This window comes from Saccostrea echinata, unplaced genomic scaffold, assembly GCF_033153115.1.
Source record: "Saccostrea echinata isolate AGI-Se365-2 ecotype Australia unplaced genomic scaffold, CSIRO_AGI_Sech_v1 ptg000003l, whole genome shotgun sequence".
Taxonomy (NCBI): Eukaryota; Metazoa; Mollusca; class Bivalvia; order Ostreida; family Ostreidae; genus Saccostrea; species Saccostrea echinata.
Window position 1 is genome coordinate 11117768 of NW_026889752.1, and position 19819 is coordinate 11137586.

Genomic DNA, 19819 nt, shown 5'->3' on the forward strand with positions numbered 1-19819 from the left:
AAGCAGACTAAAACTGTAGCAGGAGTAGTGTTTTAAAGGAATTTCACAGAAATTTCTATTTTTAGTAACCATGGCAACACTGTCCATCGAAATCAAAAACCGATGCTCTAAATTATGTATCTTAGTGTAGTCTACTTGTGTGCCAAGTTATATTGAAATCGGACCAAAACTGTAGGAGGAGTAGCGTTTTAAAGGAATTTCACAGAAATTTCTATTTTTAGTAACCATGGCAACACCGTCCATCGAAATCAAAAACCGATGCACTAAATTATGTATCTTAGTGTAGTCTACTTGTGTGCCAAGTTATATTGAAATCGGACCAAAACTGTAGGAGGAGTAGCGTTTTAAAGGAATTTCACAGAAATTTCTATTTTTAGTAACCATGGCAACACCGTCCATCGAAATCAAAAACCGATGCACTAAATTATGTATCTTAGTGTAGTCTACGTGTGTGCCAAGTAATATTGAAATCAGACCAAAACTGTAGGAGGAGTAGCGTTTTAAAGGAATTTCACAGAAATTTCTATTTTTAGTAACCATGGCAACACCGTCCATCGAAATCAAAAACCGATGCACTAAATTATGTATCTTAGTGTAGTCTACTTGTGTGCCAAGTTATATTGAAATCGGACCAAAACTGTAGGAGGAGTAGCGTTTTAAAGGAATTTCACAGAAATTTCTATTTTTAGTAACCATGGCAACACCGTCCATCGAAATCAAAAACCGATGCTCTAAATTATGTATCTTAGTGTAGTCTACTTGTGTGCCAAGTTATATTGAAATCGGACCAAAACTGTAGGAGGAGTAGCGTTTTAAAGGAATTTCACAGAAATTTCTATTTTTAGTAACCATGGCAACACCGTCCATCAAAATCAAAAACCGATGCACTAATTTATGTATCTTAGTGTAGTCTACGTGTGTGCCAAGTTATATTGAAATCGGACCAAATCTGTAGGAGGAGTAGCGTTTTAAAGGAATTTCACAGAAATTTCTATTTTTAGTAACCATGGCAACACCGTCCATCGAAATCAAAAACCGATGCACTAATTTATGTATCTTAGTGTAGTCTACTTGTGTGCCAAGTTATATTGAAATCGGACCAAATCTGTAGGAGGAGTAGCGTTTTAAAGGAATTTCACAGAAATTTCTATTTTAAGTAACCATGGCAACACCGTCCATCGAAATCAAAAACCGATGCACTAAATTATGTATCTTAGTGTAGTCTACTTGTGTGCCAAGTTATATTGAAATCGGACCAAAACTGTAGGAGGAGTAGCGTTTTAAAGGAATTTCACAGAAATTTCTATTTTTAGTAACCATGGCAACACCGTCCATCGAAATCAAAAACCGATGCACTAAATTATGTATCTTAGTGTAGTCTACTTGTGTGCCAAGTTATATTGAAATCGGACCAAAACTGTAGGAGGAGTAGCGTTTTGAAAAATTGTTTACAGACAGACGGACAGACAGACAGACAGACAGACAGACAGACAGACAGACGGACGGACGACGGACACCTTACTATCGCATAAGCTCTTCTGGTCTCTGACCAGTAGAGCTAAAAATTGAGTTTTAACTTTCCTCAAAATAAACACTTTCCATTTGGTTTTGTTCAGTGTTTTCGATACAGCACTGTAAATAAGCGAATTGAAATCCATTGCTGATAGAGAATCTGTGAATCTCATCATTTAATGAGGTTTGTCCGCCGATGATCGCACTTTTAAAGCCTGATATTTTCATTACATCATCAAAGTAAAAATTTAAATAAAACCCCCCTATTTTTACTTTCCATGCATTATGATGATATCATCCAACCCTGTGTCTGTATCAATGTCAGATGCACTTAAGAAAAAAACATATTCCGAATCATAAAAAAAATCCAATCCTTCATCACTTGTCCACTGTCCGTAATTCCTGCCAAGCTAAATGAATGCCATTGAATGAATGAATGAAAAAACAGTTCACTTACTGCTTTAAATGTCTAAAAAAAAAAAAGAACATTTCTTTTGTTTACTTATTAGATGGTTTCAGGTAGAAAACTATTGATGCCTGAACTCCTATTGTGTAATTATTGGACTCCTCCAGGTACTTTTTGGACATTTAAATGGCAATGTTTTAAGTAAGATATATGCCTCATACAATTCTATATGTAATGGATATATGCCGAATACTGTTCTATATGTAAAATTATCAGACTGTTTGAGGCCCATTAGGGCCGAAAACAGTCTGATAATTTTACATATAGAATTGTATGAGGCATATATCTTACTTAAAACATTGCTATTTAAATGTCCAAAAGTTACCTGGAGGAGTCCTATAATTACACAATAGGAGTTCAGGCATCAATAGTTTTCTACCTGAAACCATCTAATAAGTAGACAAAAGAAAAGAGAAAGTTTTTTTTCTTTAGACAGTAAAATCAGTGAGTGAACTCTTTTGTTTCATTCATTCAATGGCAGTCGCTTGGCTTAGCAGGAACAATGGCCAGTGGTTAGGTGATGAAGGATTTTTTTATGATTTGGAAGATTTTTTTATTAAGTGCGTTTGACGTTGATACAGATACAGTATTGGATGATATCTTCAAAATGCATTTAAAGTAAAAATGCGGATTTTTATTTGAAAATTTTGATTGGATGATATAATGAAAATCTTAGGTTTTAAAAGTGCGGTCATTGGCCAACAAACCTTGTTAAATGAAGAGATTCGCAGACTGGTTCTTTATCAGAATTGGATTAAAATTGGCTTATTCACAGTGCTGTATCGAAAATGCTTTACAAAGAACCGAATGGAAAGTGTTACTTTTGAGGAAGGTTAAAACTCCGGTTTCTTCTTGGATTTGCTATTTTTAACAACTTAATTTCCTCGCGTTCGCTTTCCCTGAATTTTTTCTCCCTAACTTTTTTTTTTTTTTTTTTGGTTTCTGGACAAATTAAACCTTGATTTCACTCTAGTTGTTGTTTTTTAACTACTGTCCGATTTTGTTATCACTGCTGTCCGATAATATATTATTGGACTGCTAATTATTATTATCGGACGGCTACAGGTAAATTTTTAGACTGCAAGAACAAAGGCATGACGTCACAGCAATGTTTTACTTATTAGATGGTTTCAGGTAGAAAACTATTGATGCCTGAACTCCTATTGTGTAATTATTGGGCTCCTCCAGGTAACTTTTGGACATTTAAATGGCAATGTTTTAAGTAAGATATATGCCTCATACAATTCTATATGTAAAATTATCAGACTGTTTTCGGCCCTAACGGGCCTCAAACAGTCTGATAATTTTACATATAGAACAGTATTCGGCATATATCCATTACATATCATTAAGTCACACATGACACTAGTAGTAGGCTTAATCTTGAGTTGCAGCAAGTGGCCTAAAAATCTACAGTCAAACCTGTCAGTGAACTCTACAATCTAGGTGCCAGCTGGCTACTAATAAAAAAAAAAAGGCACCAATGCAAATTTTCAGTTGCCAGGCAAATTTTTCTTATTTGCCAAGTTTAAAAGCTGATATTTGTCAATTTAGGGACCCACAGGAGTAGTAGCAGTGGGGAAGGGGGTGTCTAGTGCTCCTTCAACTTTTGACTTTGAAAGACAACAGAGTCTTTGTACCCCATCTCCACCCCGGTTAGAAGAGTTATGTAGGAGATCCTGTAACTAGGAAATGTTAAAAGTAGAATTGTAGAAAGACTATTTTGACTGGGGTTTATTTTTTGCTACTTATGTGGTCATAGTTTTTCTGCAGAAATTTGTTACAGCATATTTAAAATGCATTAATTAAGAACACAAAATGACCATCAAAGAAATCCATGCTATTTCTACCTGTAGATTGAACAGATTTTGTGATTCTAACAGTGGAATAAGGAAGTACATTTACAGTATTTTTACTTTTTCAAAATACCACAACTACTGTACTGCACCATTGAACATCATTATAACAATGCACATGTATCAATTTTGCAGCACAACCCTACCAGAAAAAAAAAACAATAGAAACTTATGTTTTAAAAACCACTTATAAGCAAGTCACCTATAAGTTTTGAAATTTACATATAAGTGTACTACATGTATAAGTCAAAGTAAGTTTAAGTAAGGAACAGATTTTGTTAATACTTCACTTATAAGTGAAGATTAGCCACATATCAGTGATATTTCAAATGTACTTTACTTGTAAGAGAAGATCAGTAAGGTATTAGCCAGAATAAGTGTGGACTTAGAATTTTTACATTATAGTACACTTCTTTTGAGTTGCATTGTGGGTATTCAAAGATAACCAATCAGAAACCTTGTCTCTGCAGAGCTAAACAACAAGAATTTGAAACTAAGTTAGTGTCTGTGAAAGGATGTTGTTGGAGATTTCAAGTTTATTTTGAGTATGTCTTCACATCAGGTACAACAAGGAGGATCTATCTACATCATCTTTTTATTTTAACTTCCTTTGCCTGAAATTTTGAATCAATTGACTCAGTATTTAAATGCTTTCATATTTCATAAATCTGAAGAAGCCTCATGCAAGGTCATTAAATCTTGAAGACTTTTTGTCCAACATTTTTGTTTGTGAACTGAAATAATATATATAAAGTTTGCATAATCAAAGAATGTCATATGTCAGAGAGGGAATTTTTTTCATAAAATGTTAACTTGATTATTTCATCTAAAGTGCAGATACATATGCATATGTAAAAAAAAAACTTTGAACATCATGCAACCTCTGCATGATTGGAAGTTTTGTTCTAAATTAAGACCTTAAAGGCAGTGCTGTACTTCACTTATAAGTGACTTAAAATGACTCATACTGGACTCATACTTGATAAAGTATGAAGGGCTAATGCTTGACTTATAAGTCACTTATAAGTGACTATACTTGCATAAAGCAAAAGTGGCTAATACTTGGTTTAAAAGTCACTTATAGGTCAAACACCTTATTTGCATATAAAATCCCAATGAGTCACTAATCAGTCACTAATAAGTTAAATGTATCTGTGAAGTATAAGTCCAGTATAAACAACTTATAAGTAAAAGAATATATCACTTATAAGTCACTTATCAGAAATATCTGTAAGGGAAGGTTCATATAAATAATTTCAAAGTTTGACATTTATCTTTGATCAAATGACCCCAAGGTGTCTTCCTCTTCCATTCTGCACCTACATGTACATTATATTTATAAAGAAAGTATAATGTTATAAGGATATCAAAAGCCTGAAAGGCTTCAATGACGTACGTTGAACAAGAAAAACAATTTCAAAAGATCTTTTTGAATTTGAAAATAGCAGTAAGTCAAGTGAGTGACTCAGGAGACATAATAATAAAAAAATAGTTTTAAACAAAATATCACAATTACAGTTTGGGACCTTATGTCATGGTCCGAATGGAGCAGGGTTCAAATTGACCAGACACTGTCGAACATGTTCATGCTAAATTCTTTTCAGTCAATTGAAGAACTATGAAGTATTTCATGAATTTACATAATATTTTTTTCTAATTGCCAATGTGAAAGCGTTGTGTTAGTGATTGCATCTAAACTATAACCATGACTCTGCTCTGTTACAATTACGATCGAGTTACGATAGGGCATGGTAAACGGTATACTGGGAAATGGAGGAAATGGAGAAATACAGTAATACTGGTCAACATCATCGGTTTTTAGGATAGAGTTGGTTAGAAGATTTTATAAGTAAAGCTAAGATTTAGAAATTCAATCTTTTTAGTCTTGTAGTATTCATGTTTATGTAATTTTGTAATTATTTTTACCTCCTGTTGTGTTGTTTATGTTACACGGTTGTCGTTCCAAAATGTTATTCATGTCATTCAATGCACCCTTCCTGCAGAAATTCATCCGCAACAACCATCACGTTTTTCTTTGTGAGAATTAAACATAATATCATTGTTTTGTAATAGAATTAATTGCAGATATAATTGATGCAATTTTATTTTCAAGCTTTTAGCCATTTTGAGCGTTTTCAAAGAAATTGGTTTATAGCTATTGCTATTTTCTATTGCGGATGCATCGACTGACACATTCGGTCGTGTACATCCGGTCGCAATTGATTTCAACTTGGCGCTTGCTAGATGACGTTCGAGCTTCAAGAGCTCGACGTCATAATAAATCAATATCCATTTTAACTCTTAAAAAATGTCATGATAATGATTACTAAATGTCAGAAAAAGACAGGTGTTTGGAATCACCTGGTCAAAGGTCAAGGTTAAAAGTCAAAAAGGCAAATTGAAAGGCACTCTCGTTATTTTGTACTAACAGAGTGTTGATGGATGGATAGATGGACACAGCGATTACCATAAGGACTAGCATCTTGTAGATAAACAATAACATAGGTAATCAGAGACTACAGAGCTCACCTCAACAAATGTTGTCTTTAAGTAAGGCAAAGTCCCACACTAAACTAAATTAAGGAGTGTGCATCCCTAGATGCAATATTTGTGCAATTTTGGTCTGATAGGGCTTGCAGTTACTTGGGAATAGACTTATCTGAAAACTTAAAACTAGTCACTCATCCAGAAAATGTAAGTCAAATCCAGCATCCGAAGCAAGTTTGAGATTGTTCGTCCCTTGGTCACTCATCCAGAAAATATAGGTCAAATTCAGCATCTGAAGCAAGTCAAGTAGTGTGCATCCTTAGATGTATCAACCATGCAAGTTTGGTCAATATAGGGCTTATAGTTACCTGGAAATGACATCTGCTCCAAAAACTTCAACCTGGTCACTCATCCAGAAAATGTAGGTCAGATCCAGCATCTGAAGCAAGTCCAGTAGTGTGCATCCTTAGATGTATTATCCATGCAAGTTTGGTCAATATAGGGTTTATAGATACTTGGAAATGACATCTGCTCCAAAAAGTTTAACCTGGTCACTCATCCGGAAAATATAGGTCAGATTCAGCATCCGAAGCAAGTCAAGTAGTGTGCATCCTTAGATGTATCATCCATGCAAGTTTGGTCGATATAGGGCTTTTAATTACTTGGAAATGAGATCTGCTCCAAAAACTTTAACCTGGTCACTCATCCGGAAAATGTAGGTCAGATCTAGCATCCGAAGCAAGTTCAGTAGTGAGCATTCTTAGATGTATCATCCATGCAAGTTTGGTCAATATATAGGGCTTATAGTTACTTGAAAATAAGACCTGCTACAAAAACTTTAACCTGCTCCAAAAACTTTAACCTGCTCCAAAAACATTAACCTGGTCATTTTATAGCTGAAATTGCAGCATCTGAAACCTTGACTGGTACAATGAAACACACTAGAAGCATCCTCCATGCATCTCTGACTAATATAGGCCATAGAAGTACTTGAAAAGAAAACTGCTCCAAAAATCTTAACCTGGGATGCCGACGCCGAGGTTATTACATAAGCTCCCCCAACTTTGTTGAGATGAGCTAAAAAACAAGAGGCCCATGGGCCTACATTTTACCTTGTGAAACTTTGATCACCCATTGTGGCCCCACCCTATCCCGGGGGTCATGATTTGAACCAACTTGAATCTAAACTACCAGAAGTTGTTTCCATATAAATATGCCAAACATGGCTTTGCTGTTCTTGAGAAGAAGATTTTTTGAGATTTTTCCTATGTATTTCTATGTAAAACTTTGATTGCCCATTGGTTACCCCATCCTACCCCCGTGGGTCATGATTTGAACCAAGTTGAATCTACACTACCTGATGATGCTTCCATATAACTATGACTACACATGGCTATGTCCTTCTTGAGGAGAAGATTTTTCTATGTATTTCTATGTAAAACTTTGATCACCTATTGTGGCCCCAACCTATACCCCCTGGGGTCATGATTTAAACAATTTGAATCTACACTACCTAAGGGTGTTTCCACATAAGTTTCATTTTTCCTGGCACAGTGGTTTTTGAAAAGATTGATTGATTGATTGATTGTATATAGGGAAATATCTGAAGACCTGTGACTTTCACTTCTAATGCCGGGCGCTTGGCAAAGGAACAGTCAGTACCTATGTTTACGTCTTAGGTTTGACACGGCGTGGCAAAAGAGAATCGAACCCGGGCCTCCTGATCACGAAGCGAACGCCCTACCACTAGGCTACCATGACCGTTTTTTTTTTTTTTTTTGAAAAGATTTTAAAAAGATGCCATTAATTTTTCACCAATTTATAACCATCTCCCCTTGAAAGAGGGCGTGGCCCTTCATTTGAACAACCTTGAATCCCCTTCACCCAAGGATACTTTGTGGCAAGTTTGGTTGAAATTGAAGTTTACAGACAGACAGACAGACATCGGACAAAATGTGATCACAAAAGCTCACTTGAGCCTTCAGCTCATGTGAGCTGAAAAACTAAGAAATACAAATTATATGAATGATATTTACATGTACTTTAAAAGACATCTATACTGTTGATTAAGTATACTACCTACCTCTCTTTAGAGTTATTCCCTCTATCTCCAATCTGAAAACATAGGACAAGGGGCTTTCATTGCTTATACTAACATCAGAAACCAAAGGTCTGAACTGAGAGGATCCATCCCATACCTTGTGCTAAAGATTGAAAAAATTATCACTTACATTGATTCCTTATAATTTTGATCATTATTGATACTTCTTTGTAAAAATGTATGTAAGAGCAAGTAAGTGAGAAAGAATTTATTTAAAATGTTATTTTTTCCTCAATAGATGTCTTTGTTTAGAGTTTATTCTACTGGTTATTATTGTTTTCCTTCTCAATTCTACAAATTCCTGAAAGAACTCTATAGCATATGTTAACCATGTAAGAAGACAATGACTATAGTATATGTTAACCATGTAAGAAGACAATGACTATAATATATGTTAACCATGTAAGAAGACAATGACTATAGTATATGTTAACCATGTAAGAAGACAATGACTATAATATATGTTAACCATGTAAGACAATGACTATAGTATATGTTAACCATGTAAGAAGACAATGACTATAATATATGTTAACCATGTAAGAAGACAATGACTATAGTATATGTTAACCATGTAAGAAGACAATGACTATAATATATGTTAACCATGTAAGAAGACAATGACTATAGTATATGTTAACCAATTAAGATTTTCAATAAACATATCAACCTTGAGTGGCCCCAAAATAAGAATTGACTATTTCTTTCTTGGCTATATGGGATTGCCGTACTGACTTCAGGTAATGGCTCTATCATAATCAACATGAAAATGTTTCAGAATAATTAAGTTTCAAGATACTACACTGGCTATTATACAATTACTGCTGTTTTGAGGTCAATATGATGATTTAACCACCTGTACAATATTCATGGAGCCTGAAGGGTGAGGTGAATATTGTACTTCGAGGGTGGCTAAATCGTATTATTATACCTCTATTAAGAATACTCAAATTTGATTGGCTTGTTAGAAGGCTTTTAAACTCAATGATGACTCCAAAAAGTACCATTTACAGCAATAATGACCTAGGAATCATTGCACGTGGGGTATAATGACCGGTCAATAAAAATAATGACCGCTAAAAATGACCTGTTAATCCAAATTCCATTCAAATTTTAAAATTAATGCATACAGTAATGACTGTTCATTACAAAAAATGCCGTTATAAAAATATGTATAGTCTTTTTATGATACGGAATACGATTGTCCTTTAGATGCGTCATAAAATTTATCGTTTTCATTGAAACTTTCGTTACAATGTCAAATTCAACGAATGCAGACTTGGCTCTTTTGTACAGTAAAAGTCTGCACCAGATTGTCATTGTACTCGGAAATGGTATTTGTGAATTTATTAAAATGCATGTTACTGACAATCACAGAGTGTTTTAATAAATCGGCGGTGCAAAAACTTACAAGACTTGCAGGCGAAAAGTAAACAACTTCACTAGCGAATCCCGATCCCGATGAAACACTGATAATAACAGATCGTAGATCTAATACACAGTTGATTATTTTAGTAATTAAGCCTACAAAAATTGTCTTGACTTATATCGGTATAATAAAACAATTGATTACCCCTTATGAGTTCAACATGGTGAAATAAGGACCCTCAACCTGGCCCACTCGCTGACCTGACCCGGCCGAGGCAGGTCACCTCGTGGGCCAGGTCTCGGGTCCTTATTTCACCATGTTGACCTCATAAGGGATAATTAATTGTATAGTATTGACTGAAAACATAGTACTGATTGTTTTACTTTATGAAATGATTGATATAGGGTGAATTCACCATGCATCGGACACCCTTGCACTTCAACAAGTTCTACCGATATCGCTACCGGCCGAATATTATCAAAATGGAACTTAACATGTAGTATGTGGTTAAATTATAAATTTTTGACACATTCGTGCCCTATTTATTGAGAAAATATCATTAAAAACCGATTTTTTCGAAATAAGTCAGAATTCACCATGGATCGGACAATATTCACCATGCATCGGACATACGATATTTATACCAGAAAAATATCATACCTTGATCTCTGTGCTTTAAAATTACTGATATCGAAACATTTTTATCTTTTATTAAAAAATTAAACTTCTAATTAAATTTGAATGACCATTTCGATCCACAAATATGAAGAGATTTTAGTTGCATCACATCGCCTTAGAAAGGCTTTACAATGCTAGTAATATGGCAACTCGCGCCTTTGTCTCGTGGGTTAAAATAATCTAGTTTAAAGAAGTAAATTGAGTCCACTTCTAGTCGTCATATATCGATAATTTGTATTTTCACTGAAAATTTAGAGTTTTTATTTTCTATTTCCGTAAAAAACAGCTGTCATTTGGGTTTTACATGAAAATGGAAGTGATTACCCATGCATCGGAAAGTGTCCGATGCATGGTTAATTTGTGTCCGATGTACGGTGAAATAAACATACTAGTAAAAGACAACTCTAAAAATTATTTTACAAACATTGAAGTAAAATTTTTGAAAAATTTCTGTAAAATTATCAATCATTGATAAATTTTACCTAGGTCCGACTCGTTCCGTTGAAGTCTATTTAAAAGAGCGACAACTCTAAAAATTGCAAAATCGTAAAATTCTGGTTACTCCCCTTTGATGATGCAAAATATGACGTAATTTCAAGGCCATTCTTGTGGTATTTTTATCACAACATGGAAATAAAAATCGACATCATTAAAAAGTTTATATCTTTACCTTTAAGACAGAAACAAGTAAAAACACGGGGAGACTCGGGTTCAATGAAAGTTTATTGCTGAAAGTTGTCCGAAGCAAGGTATGTGTCCGATGCATGGTTAACTCACCCTAAACCATGCCATCTTGCTGGAGTCCTAGCTAAATGCAGTGGGGCTCGAGAGATTAAAAATATACATATTAACTAGTTGTATTGACTTGGAATTTCTTAATCTATTTTTGGTGCAATGTAGAAAAAATAAATGTCAGGAAAGTAGATAGACCATTGATTTTGAAAAGGCAAGGGGGAATTATAAGGGGAAAACAATGACAAATTACCTGAAAAAAAATCTTTGACAAGTCAAAAAAAGAGGAGAATTCTGCAAAGTCCATGATTATCTTATTTCGGGTTGATAGGTATTAGGATCCAAGAATGCAGGAGGAATTTTACTATACTGTATCAAAAATTGGGGGGGGGGGGGGACCAGAAATTTTCAAACTAACTCAAAATTTTACTATTATAATTTTGCATTCAGAAAGAAATGGGGGAGGGGCATACACACACCACCCCCACAGCCTTAAATTCCATGTATATGTGCCTGAATGTTATGTTCACATGAGTGAAAGTCACATGCAGGTGAAATAACTTTTCAGAACTAATTGTATCAATATGGAAATTTCAATTTATTCTTAGTCCAAAGTGGAAAAAAAAAAATAGAGGTACTGTGAGCACTACACTCACAAAATAAAACCCCCACTCCCATATGAGTATAAAAGGAAAGTCAATTTTTTGCTGCAAAATAGGAAGTGCACAATGGCACTGTATAATAAAAATTCTGTTCAGTTCTCATTTTTATTCAGTGATATAGAAGGAGTTGTAGATACAAAATAGGTACCCCTGATATTATAGAAAGGATGGCAGTGTCCAGGTTTGGCTATGGGAAATCCAAAATATCTGTCTGTCATGATTAGAATGAAAAATAGGAGGTACATATTGGCACTATGAAATAAGAATACTGTGAAAGTTTTGTTAAATTTTATTCAGTAGTATAGGAGGAGTTGAAGATGAGAGATGGGTAACCCCCCCCCCATGTTATGGATGTACAGATGGAAGGATGTAATGTATATTTAACCCACACAACAAATGATAATATGAAAGATGAATGATGGACACTTCTGGATCAGAAAAGCTTACTTCAGCCTTTGGGTCAGGTGATCTAAAAAAGATCTTATGAAATAAAGCAGCTTACCTCTACCAACTTAGTGGTGCCCAGGTATCTGAACTCAAAACCATAGATGACTGAGTAATTCCAAGTCTCTTTCTGCCCGGTTTCAAAATATGTAACATTACACACTTCTCCTGGTGAAATAAGAAATAAAACATTTGCAAGCTTTTACTGTTTCCATATTTTGATGCCCTTTTCTAAGCTACCAGTATGCTACACATATCTGCATGAGATATAAACTAAAAGCTATATACTTTTCCAAAGCTGTTTTTTGACAATAAACTTTTCAGAGAATTAAGTTGAACTAAGAGTTAAACTTTGGTATTTTGAAGACGGATATCTCGAATACCATGGATATGTGGAAGTGATTTTTTAAGTCCAAACTGCTTACTCCTTAAGTACTTTACCCTGGATATCTCGAATCCTCAATTATCTCGAAGTATTTTCTTGGTCCCTTCGAGTTCGAGATAACAAGGTTTGACTGTACTAGATCGCAAATAACATCTTGTAAAATCGGTAAATTAAGGGTGGCCTGTTAATTACTATTACAGTAAATGTATCACATTTGGCTGTGTATTCTATTTAGCACCTTTCAGAGAAGACAGCTAGCTTCTTCTAAGTCAAGAGCATCAGTAAATGCCTTGAATGTTAATATTTTTAAGTAGCAAATCCAGAGATGTGCTTAATAACTTATTTGTTGAAAAATCAATTTCTGCCAAATATCGTACAGACTAAACATAATACATTTACAGTTTTGTTTAAATATGGGACAATTTCATTATATAAAATTTTACACTGTGTTTATTACTATAAACACACTTTCTAAAGAAAGTTTGGGTAAACATGTATTGTTCTTAACCTGGTCCAATCCGTCTGTCACACTATCTTCTTCCTTAAACTCCATGCTCTTATATTTAAAGTACTGTAGTCCAACTCAACTTTTGTAATATGATTGGTGGTGTGCCATAAGGTTTAGGAATTTACATTTTCACCTTGGGGATCAATTTGGAGTTGAAAAGCAAATTAAAGCAATGTATTCCTCTTACATTCTACACTTAGCCAAATCATCATTAATTTGGAATATAACTGGTGATGTCATGAAGATGAGAAATAAGATTTTGGAATTTTCAGATTGTGGGGAGCGGGCTTTAGGGAGGTCAAAAAACAATGTTTTTCTACGGAAACCATGTTACCAGAATTCCTGTTATACTTACAAAACATCAAACTACATGAAATTGCAACAGATATTGTTTTGTAATGAATAAACTCTAGAATGCACAAAATATATGTGATCATGGTGATAAAAAAATATCTTTTCAAAAAAAAAAAAAAAAAAAAAAAAAAAAAAAATGCTAACACATACAAATTTTCAAACAAGAGGCCCAAGGGCCTTAACGGTCACCTAAGTACAATACAACAATTTAAAGGATCCATAAACTGATAATGGAGCTTTGTTGCCCAAAAGCAGGAAAATAGTATGATTAGCATCAACAAAATAATTGGTTTAGTATCTGTCTTCCCCCATTTATCACTATTACCATGCAGACTAGTAACAAAATGTCTATTTTTTAACGCCAAAATAATACTTCTCACATTGGCCTCTCTAGGCCTTTGAAGAACATTTAAAAAGATTACAGTGCGGACTCATTATTGCGGTGACAGTTTTATAAGATAGAATGCTTATTATGTTGTAAATTCAAAGCACAAAACCATTTCTTAACAAATCTATACAAAATAGAACTGTTTATTACGATGTCCTAAAATGCCGGGACTCGGTATTACGATGTAAAAATTCTGTCCAAAATTTTTTTTCACTCTGTGTTTATTCAGTGTTGATCGACTGTAGACACTTAAGGAGACGCTAAATAAACATTGAAACACCTGTGCTCTGAAAGACTGTTAACTTGCAGGGCGTTAGGTGATTAGTGACGCTTGACTGCACACACCTTGACTGTTCTAGCGAGGTCAGCAGAATTGGAGACGTGTCAAAGCCATTGTTAAACAATTAAACTGTTTATTTATGAATGTAGTCTCTAGTTTATCTATCTCTGTAAAGTTTATTTTATTTTTTTTACTATGGATAATAAGTAAAATTTATTTATTAAATAAAGGGTTACATTTAATCGTATGCATGTATGTTAAATACGTAATGTGTAATTTCGTTTGCAGTTAAACAGCGGGAATTGACAGCTTGGGTATCAAACATAATTTTGGCAAATTTGAACTCCACAAACATTTTAACAGCTTGGATAGTGGCTTGGACTACCTCACAGATGTCAGCAGAAATACAAATCGATAATTGCTGAACTGCTAATTGAACTCTGTTCAGTAATTTAAAAATTCAAATTTATTTTGACATTTAGCTTGTGTGTTCTCAAATCCTGTCCAGGAATATGCCTATCACACTGCCCACTTTCATCAGTTGTTCACTGCAGCTCTAAGCTCAATGAACACCCAAAACTGCCCAAGTGATGTATTAATTGTTGTTATTTATTTAGTAACGAAAGTAAAAGGAAATGGCGGCAGATAAATGAAGATTGCCAAAGTTTTTATAAAAAATGTGCACATTTCTTTTAAAATGAAGGAAATAGAAGAAATAGCATCATGAAGATATCTTTTCAAGATAAGTTATTAATAAATTATATGTATATAGCATTTTAAGGAAGAATTTGAACAGAAGAAGGAAACAAAAGGAGAAAAATACACCTCCTAATACAACAACAAGCTTTCAAAACGATGTTTTACTGGATTTTATTGGGAACTTTTATTACGTTGCCCTCGGTATTACGATATTTTACCGTGACAAAATGAACATCGTAATAACGAGTCCGCACTGTAGTTATTTTTGTCTCATTTTTATTCATCTATTATTTCCAAGTCTACCTGATCATTAAAACTATGAAAGAATTTTTTGTATTATACAATAAATATTCTTGCATAATTCTTGTATTCTTTTAACCTTTCAAATACATTATTTACAGTGATTAATTATCAAAGGTGAATGGCAAAGGGGAATAACTTTGCTCAGCAGAATACAAGTTAATAGAGCCCTGGCCAGGACCAGAACACTTGACTAAATGGTCCATGTGTTCAAAATTCTAGTAAAAATACCCTTGCATATTAAAACTTTTACTCTGTTTGCCTCGAATATGCCCAGAAGCACAGAAGATTTTCAAAGAAATGCATTTTTACTATATCATTAAATAAATAATGCCTCACCCTTACACCAGAACATCTGACCCAGGGGCCATGAACTCACAATTCTGGAAGGAAGAAGCACTCTTGCTCATCATAACTAAACACTTGTTTCTTAGCTTTATAACCAGTAGTAGAAAAAATATTTTGAAAGAAATTATGCAATTTCACTATGTAATCAATAGAGCCCCCCCCCCCTTTCACCAGAACCCCTGACCCAGGGTGCATGAATTTCATAATTTTGGAAGAGGCATTCTTCCTTATCATAACCATGCACTTCCTCTGTTTGAATAATACCTAGGAGCAGAGAAGAAGATTTTCAAAGAATTAATGCATTTTCCCTATATAATCAATAGAGCCCCGCCCTATTACCAGAACCCCTGACCCTTTGGCCATGAAATTCACAATTTTGGAAGACACACTCTTGTTCATCATAACTATGTACTTAGTTACTTTATTTAATACCCAGGAGCAGAGAAGAAGATTTTCAAAGAATTAATGCATTTTCACTACATAATCAATAGAGCCCCACCCTATTACCAGAACCCCGACCCTTGGGCCATGAATTTCACAATTTTGGAAGAGGCACTCTTGCTCATCATAACTATATACTTAGTTACTTTATTTAATACCCAGGAGCAGAGAAGAAGATTTTCAAAGAGTTAATGCATTTTCCCTATATAATCAATAGAGCCCAGCCCTAACACCAGAAACCCTGACCCTGGGGCCATGAATGTGACAATTTTGGAAGAGGCACTCTTGCTCATCATAACTATGTACTTAGTTACTTTACTTAATACCCAGGAGCAGAGAAGAAGATTTTCAAAGAAATAATGCATTTTCACTATCTGATCTATATAGCCCCACCCTAGCACTAGAACCCCTGACCCTGGGGCCATGAAATTCACAATTTTGGTAGAGGGATCAATGCTCATTACAATCATGCCAACAGTTTGACTGCTTGATGTCCAGGAGTAAAGAAGAAGATTTTTAAAGATTGCATTAATTTTGGTGGTTTTAGCCCCACCCCTCAGGCCCCAGGGGGGCAGGGACCATGAAATTCACAATTTTTGTTCCCCTTCATCCATAGATGCTATATGCCAAATTTGGTTGAAATTGGAGCGATTTCAGAGAAGAAGCTAAAAATGTTAACCCACGACACACGACGACAGACAAAAACGGATAGCAATAGGTCACCTGAGTGACTTAGGTGACCTAAAAATAAATGAAGTTAAATTCAAAACATCCATTGCAAATTTAAATTATCTTTGTGAAATGATTATCTGTAACTGTTTAAATCAGATTACACCTCTATGAAAAATGGGAAATTTTCTCTCATTACTTTAGCAAAACATAGGATGGATTTACAGAGTTATCCCTCTTTTTGTGATAGGCTTACACACAGTTGATTCCATATATGAGGCATTAGCATACGTTACGTAACTTGTCACATACATGACGCCCTGCACTACTTTCCGTTTACAACTGACAACTTCATGTAAAGGAATGTTAAGTAGTTTCAAATGTATTTTGTCTAAAGATTTGTACATGTACAAATATATAACAGGGCTCTCACACCACTTTTTGGGACTGGGGCCAGGGCCGTAAATATTCGGAAAATTAGCAAACCTTTTGGGGAATTTTGGGAAAATCATAACCAGACATTATACATTATATTCATGATATATTGAGTTTCTGGTGGTTGTTATCAACAAAATTTCTGTTTTGTAATACAGAGAAATATGATTAACAGGTTTAATAACTACATTTCTTACTAAATGTTCTGCAATACATGGGGAAGTAACAGATTGGGAAAATTAACACATTCAATTGGGAAAAAAGATACCTTTTTGGAATTGGGAATGGGGCCTTGGAACGGCCCCAAATATAGAGAATCCAGAGCCCTGTATAATACAACTGCAAGCGTTTTATCATTGACAAAGATGTACATGCATGAACAAAATGATACTGGTATTACTGTTAAAGTCAATTAATTCTGCGTACGTAATAGAGTTACTCTTACATGTAATTTGACGGCTCATATCGGCCATCATACATGTGTGTCTACACACAAGTACACATCTTGGTAATTATACCTTTCTCCTCCCTTTTCTCAATTTTAATGTTAGCTGAGAGGTTTTCTGTCAACTCTTCAATATTCAGTTGTAATACATTATTGTGAGCAGTCACTCCCATAGACAATGCGGCACATGGAAAGTTTCTGTCGAGAAAGAAAATAATTAACAAATTGACAGTAATCTTTTAAATACAATGCTGAATAAAGTAATATTTTCATTGCTATAGGCTTTTCATCACAGATGATTGATCATACGATTTTTTCCATAAGTCATACTGGATCAAAGATATTAAGCAAATTCACACTAATTTACATGGGAGAAAAGATTTTGTTTGAATTCCTTGTACGAAATAATTTCTTTAGACTGGTTATCTATACATGAATTTATTATTAGCTTCATTTCAATTACATTTTTAGGACTTAATTAATTTAACATTTTACATGTGTTTTTAATTATTACATACGCAACAAAGATACTCTCCATTTTCATCTGTCTCCTGGTTTTGTTCTTACTGGAATAAAAAAAAAAGTTCAAATTATTAATATTACATCAATCAAATTTCCAAAATAAATTGTTGAATTACAAATGTCAAAATCTATGGGTGTCCCATAAAGTCAGTGTATCACAAATATGTATCTGTGGTTGAACTTAGGCAGAGTATTTATGCTGAGGGTTCAGGAAATAGACCTTGCACAAGCCGATCTGTCAACGCCAATCGTAGACTGGAATTTCTGTACTTGTAAGGGACACTTTATTTCTATCACATATATCTCTCCACGCCATTTTGTGGACAGGGATGCATCCTGGTTATTAAACTTGACTTCAACCTAATGTATCATGATAACCAGAACTGGTCTTCTTTGTTATTTCGTTTAAGAAATAACTGTCTGGTACAATCACCATGATTTAATAGCTAAATCAAATGATTGTACTAGACCTGTTTCCTTTTCTTTGGACATGTTGGAAACTTTTAAATTGTTCACAGTTGTATCACATAGTTTAGTGAAGTCCTCTTCACCAAAGCTAGCATTAATCATTGGATTTGGGTAGCTCACATGGGACCCAGTCCAACAAATGGCTGACTGTTCTCACACACTGACCCAACACTGACCCGCACGCCTTAATTACCTGCAGATCTGTAGCTCACTGGTCTAAAGAAATTTGTAGAATGGACAACCGGTCTGTCAACATCTTTTTTTTCTGAGAGCTACAACAGACGTGGCTTAAATTCCTCTCACCTCATTTGCAGGCTAATGTAAAGTTATAGATTTAACCTAACCCCTTATGTTGAAAAATAGGAACTTTGTTTGCTGAATAATTATATAATCTAAACATGATTTACATCGAATTAATATTCATGCAAAATATATCCAGAAGTTAATTTCTCTACCAGGTCCCAATCTTGAGTTCCTGTTGCTGATATTGACTTTATGATAGATTTTCAATTTCAGTTTGATTAAATTAACCATCACAGCTATTTTATAACAATCAAAAGTTTTGTCATTTTTAAAATATAAAAAATGTGCAGATTGCTTATTAATGCTATTTTGCATTGGATGTCCAACAAAATAAAATTGATATACAAGATTCACAATCAATGTTTTTTCCGTTACTCAACCAAGTATGAATATTTTTTCTTACCTTGAGAAAACGATGTGTACTTTTTGCTTATATGGAATATACCACCAAGAGCTGCAGTTTTGCACCTATAGCCACAGCTAGCAACTGTGTAAGTGAAGTGGGCGTGGTTTAGTTAGAATAATCTAACTGTTACTTGGGACAGGCCCTCGCCACAACTTGGTCCGTAGGACATTTATTATTTTAACGATAGAACATTCTATCTAGACGTGGTTCTTTCATGTCTATCCATGCGTACATGTTTCATTTAACTGTTTAAGTTCTTATTAAACTTACTGCATTCTTTTTCATACGAAAATTGTCGTTTACTTAAAAAATCATTGATATTTATACTTACTTTTCCCTCTCATGAGCTAACCACTCTATTTCCATGCGTTCACCATGGGCAACTTGCAACTGGCGCGACAAACTTACGAAGTGACCGTCAGTTTCCTTCTTCCTACCATATAGATAAAAGGGTGAAGGTCAACCACCTTAAATATGAATGCGGGTGGTTCACTCGGCACACCTCGGCCGATTCGTACCTGATGAAGGTGACGGAATCAGCCGAGGTTTGCCGAATGAAGG

General features: G+C 34.5%; 1 protein-coding gene across 2 annotated transcripts in view; it reads right to left on the minus strand.

Moving 5' to 3' along the window:
- Positions 1–19688, minus strand: part of LOC133178574 (uncharacterized) — a 50340-nt gene extending 30652 nt beyond the window's left edge. The window contains exons 1-4 of one of the 2 annotated variants that reach the window (XM_061313287.1): positions 18078–18128; positions 17633–17757; positions 12366–12475; positions 8405–8525 (exon numbers count right to left, since the gene is read on the minus strand). In XM_061313287.1, coding sequence (XP_061169271.1) covers positions 8405–8525; positions 12366–12475; positions 17633–17757; positions 18078–18103 — 382 coding nt within the window. In that variant the 5' untranslated portion in view covers positions 18104–18128. Of the gene's footprint in view, positions 1–8404; positions 8526–12365; positions 12476–17632; positions 17758–18077; positions 18129–19589 lie in introns of those variants that run through there. The other variant, XM_061313288.1, reaches the window with a different exon arrangement.
- Positions 19689–19819: the final 131 nt, after the last annotated feature.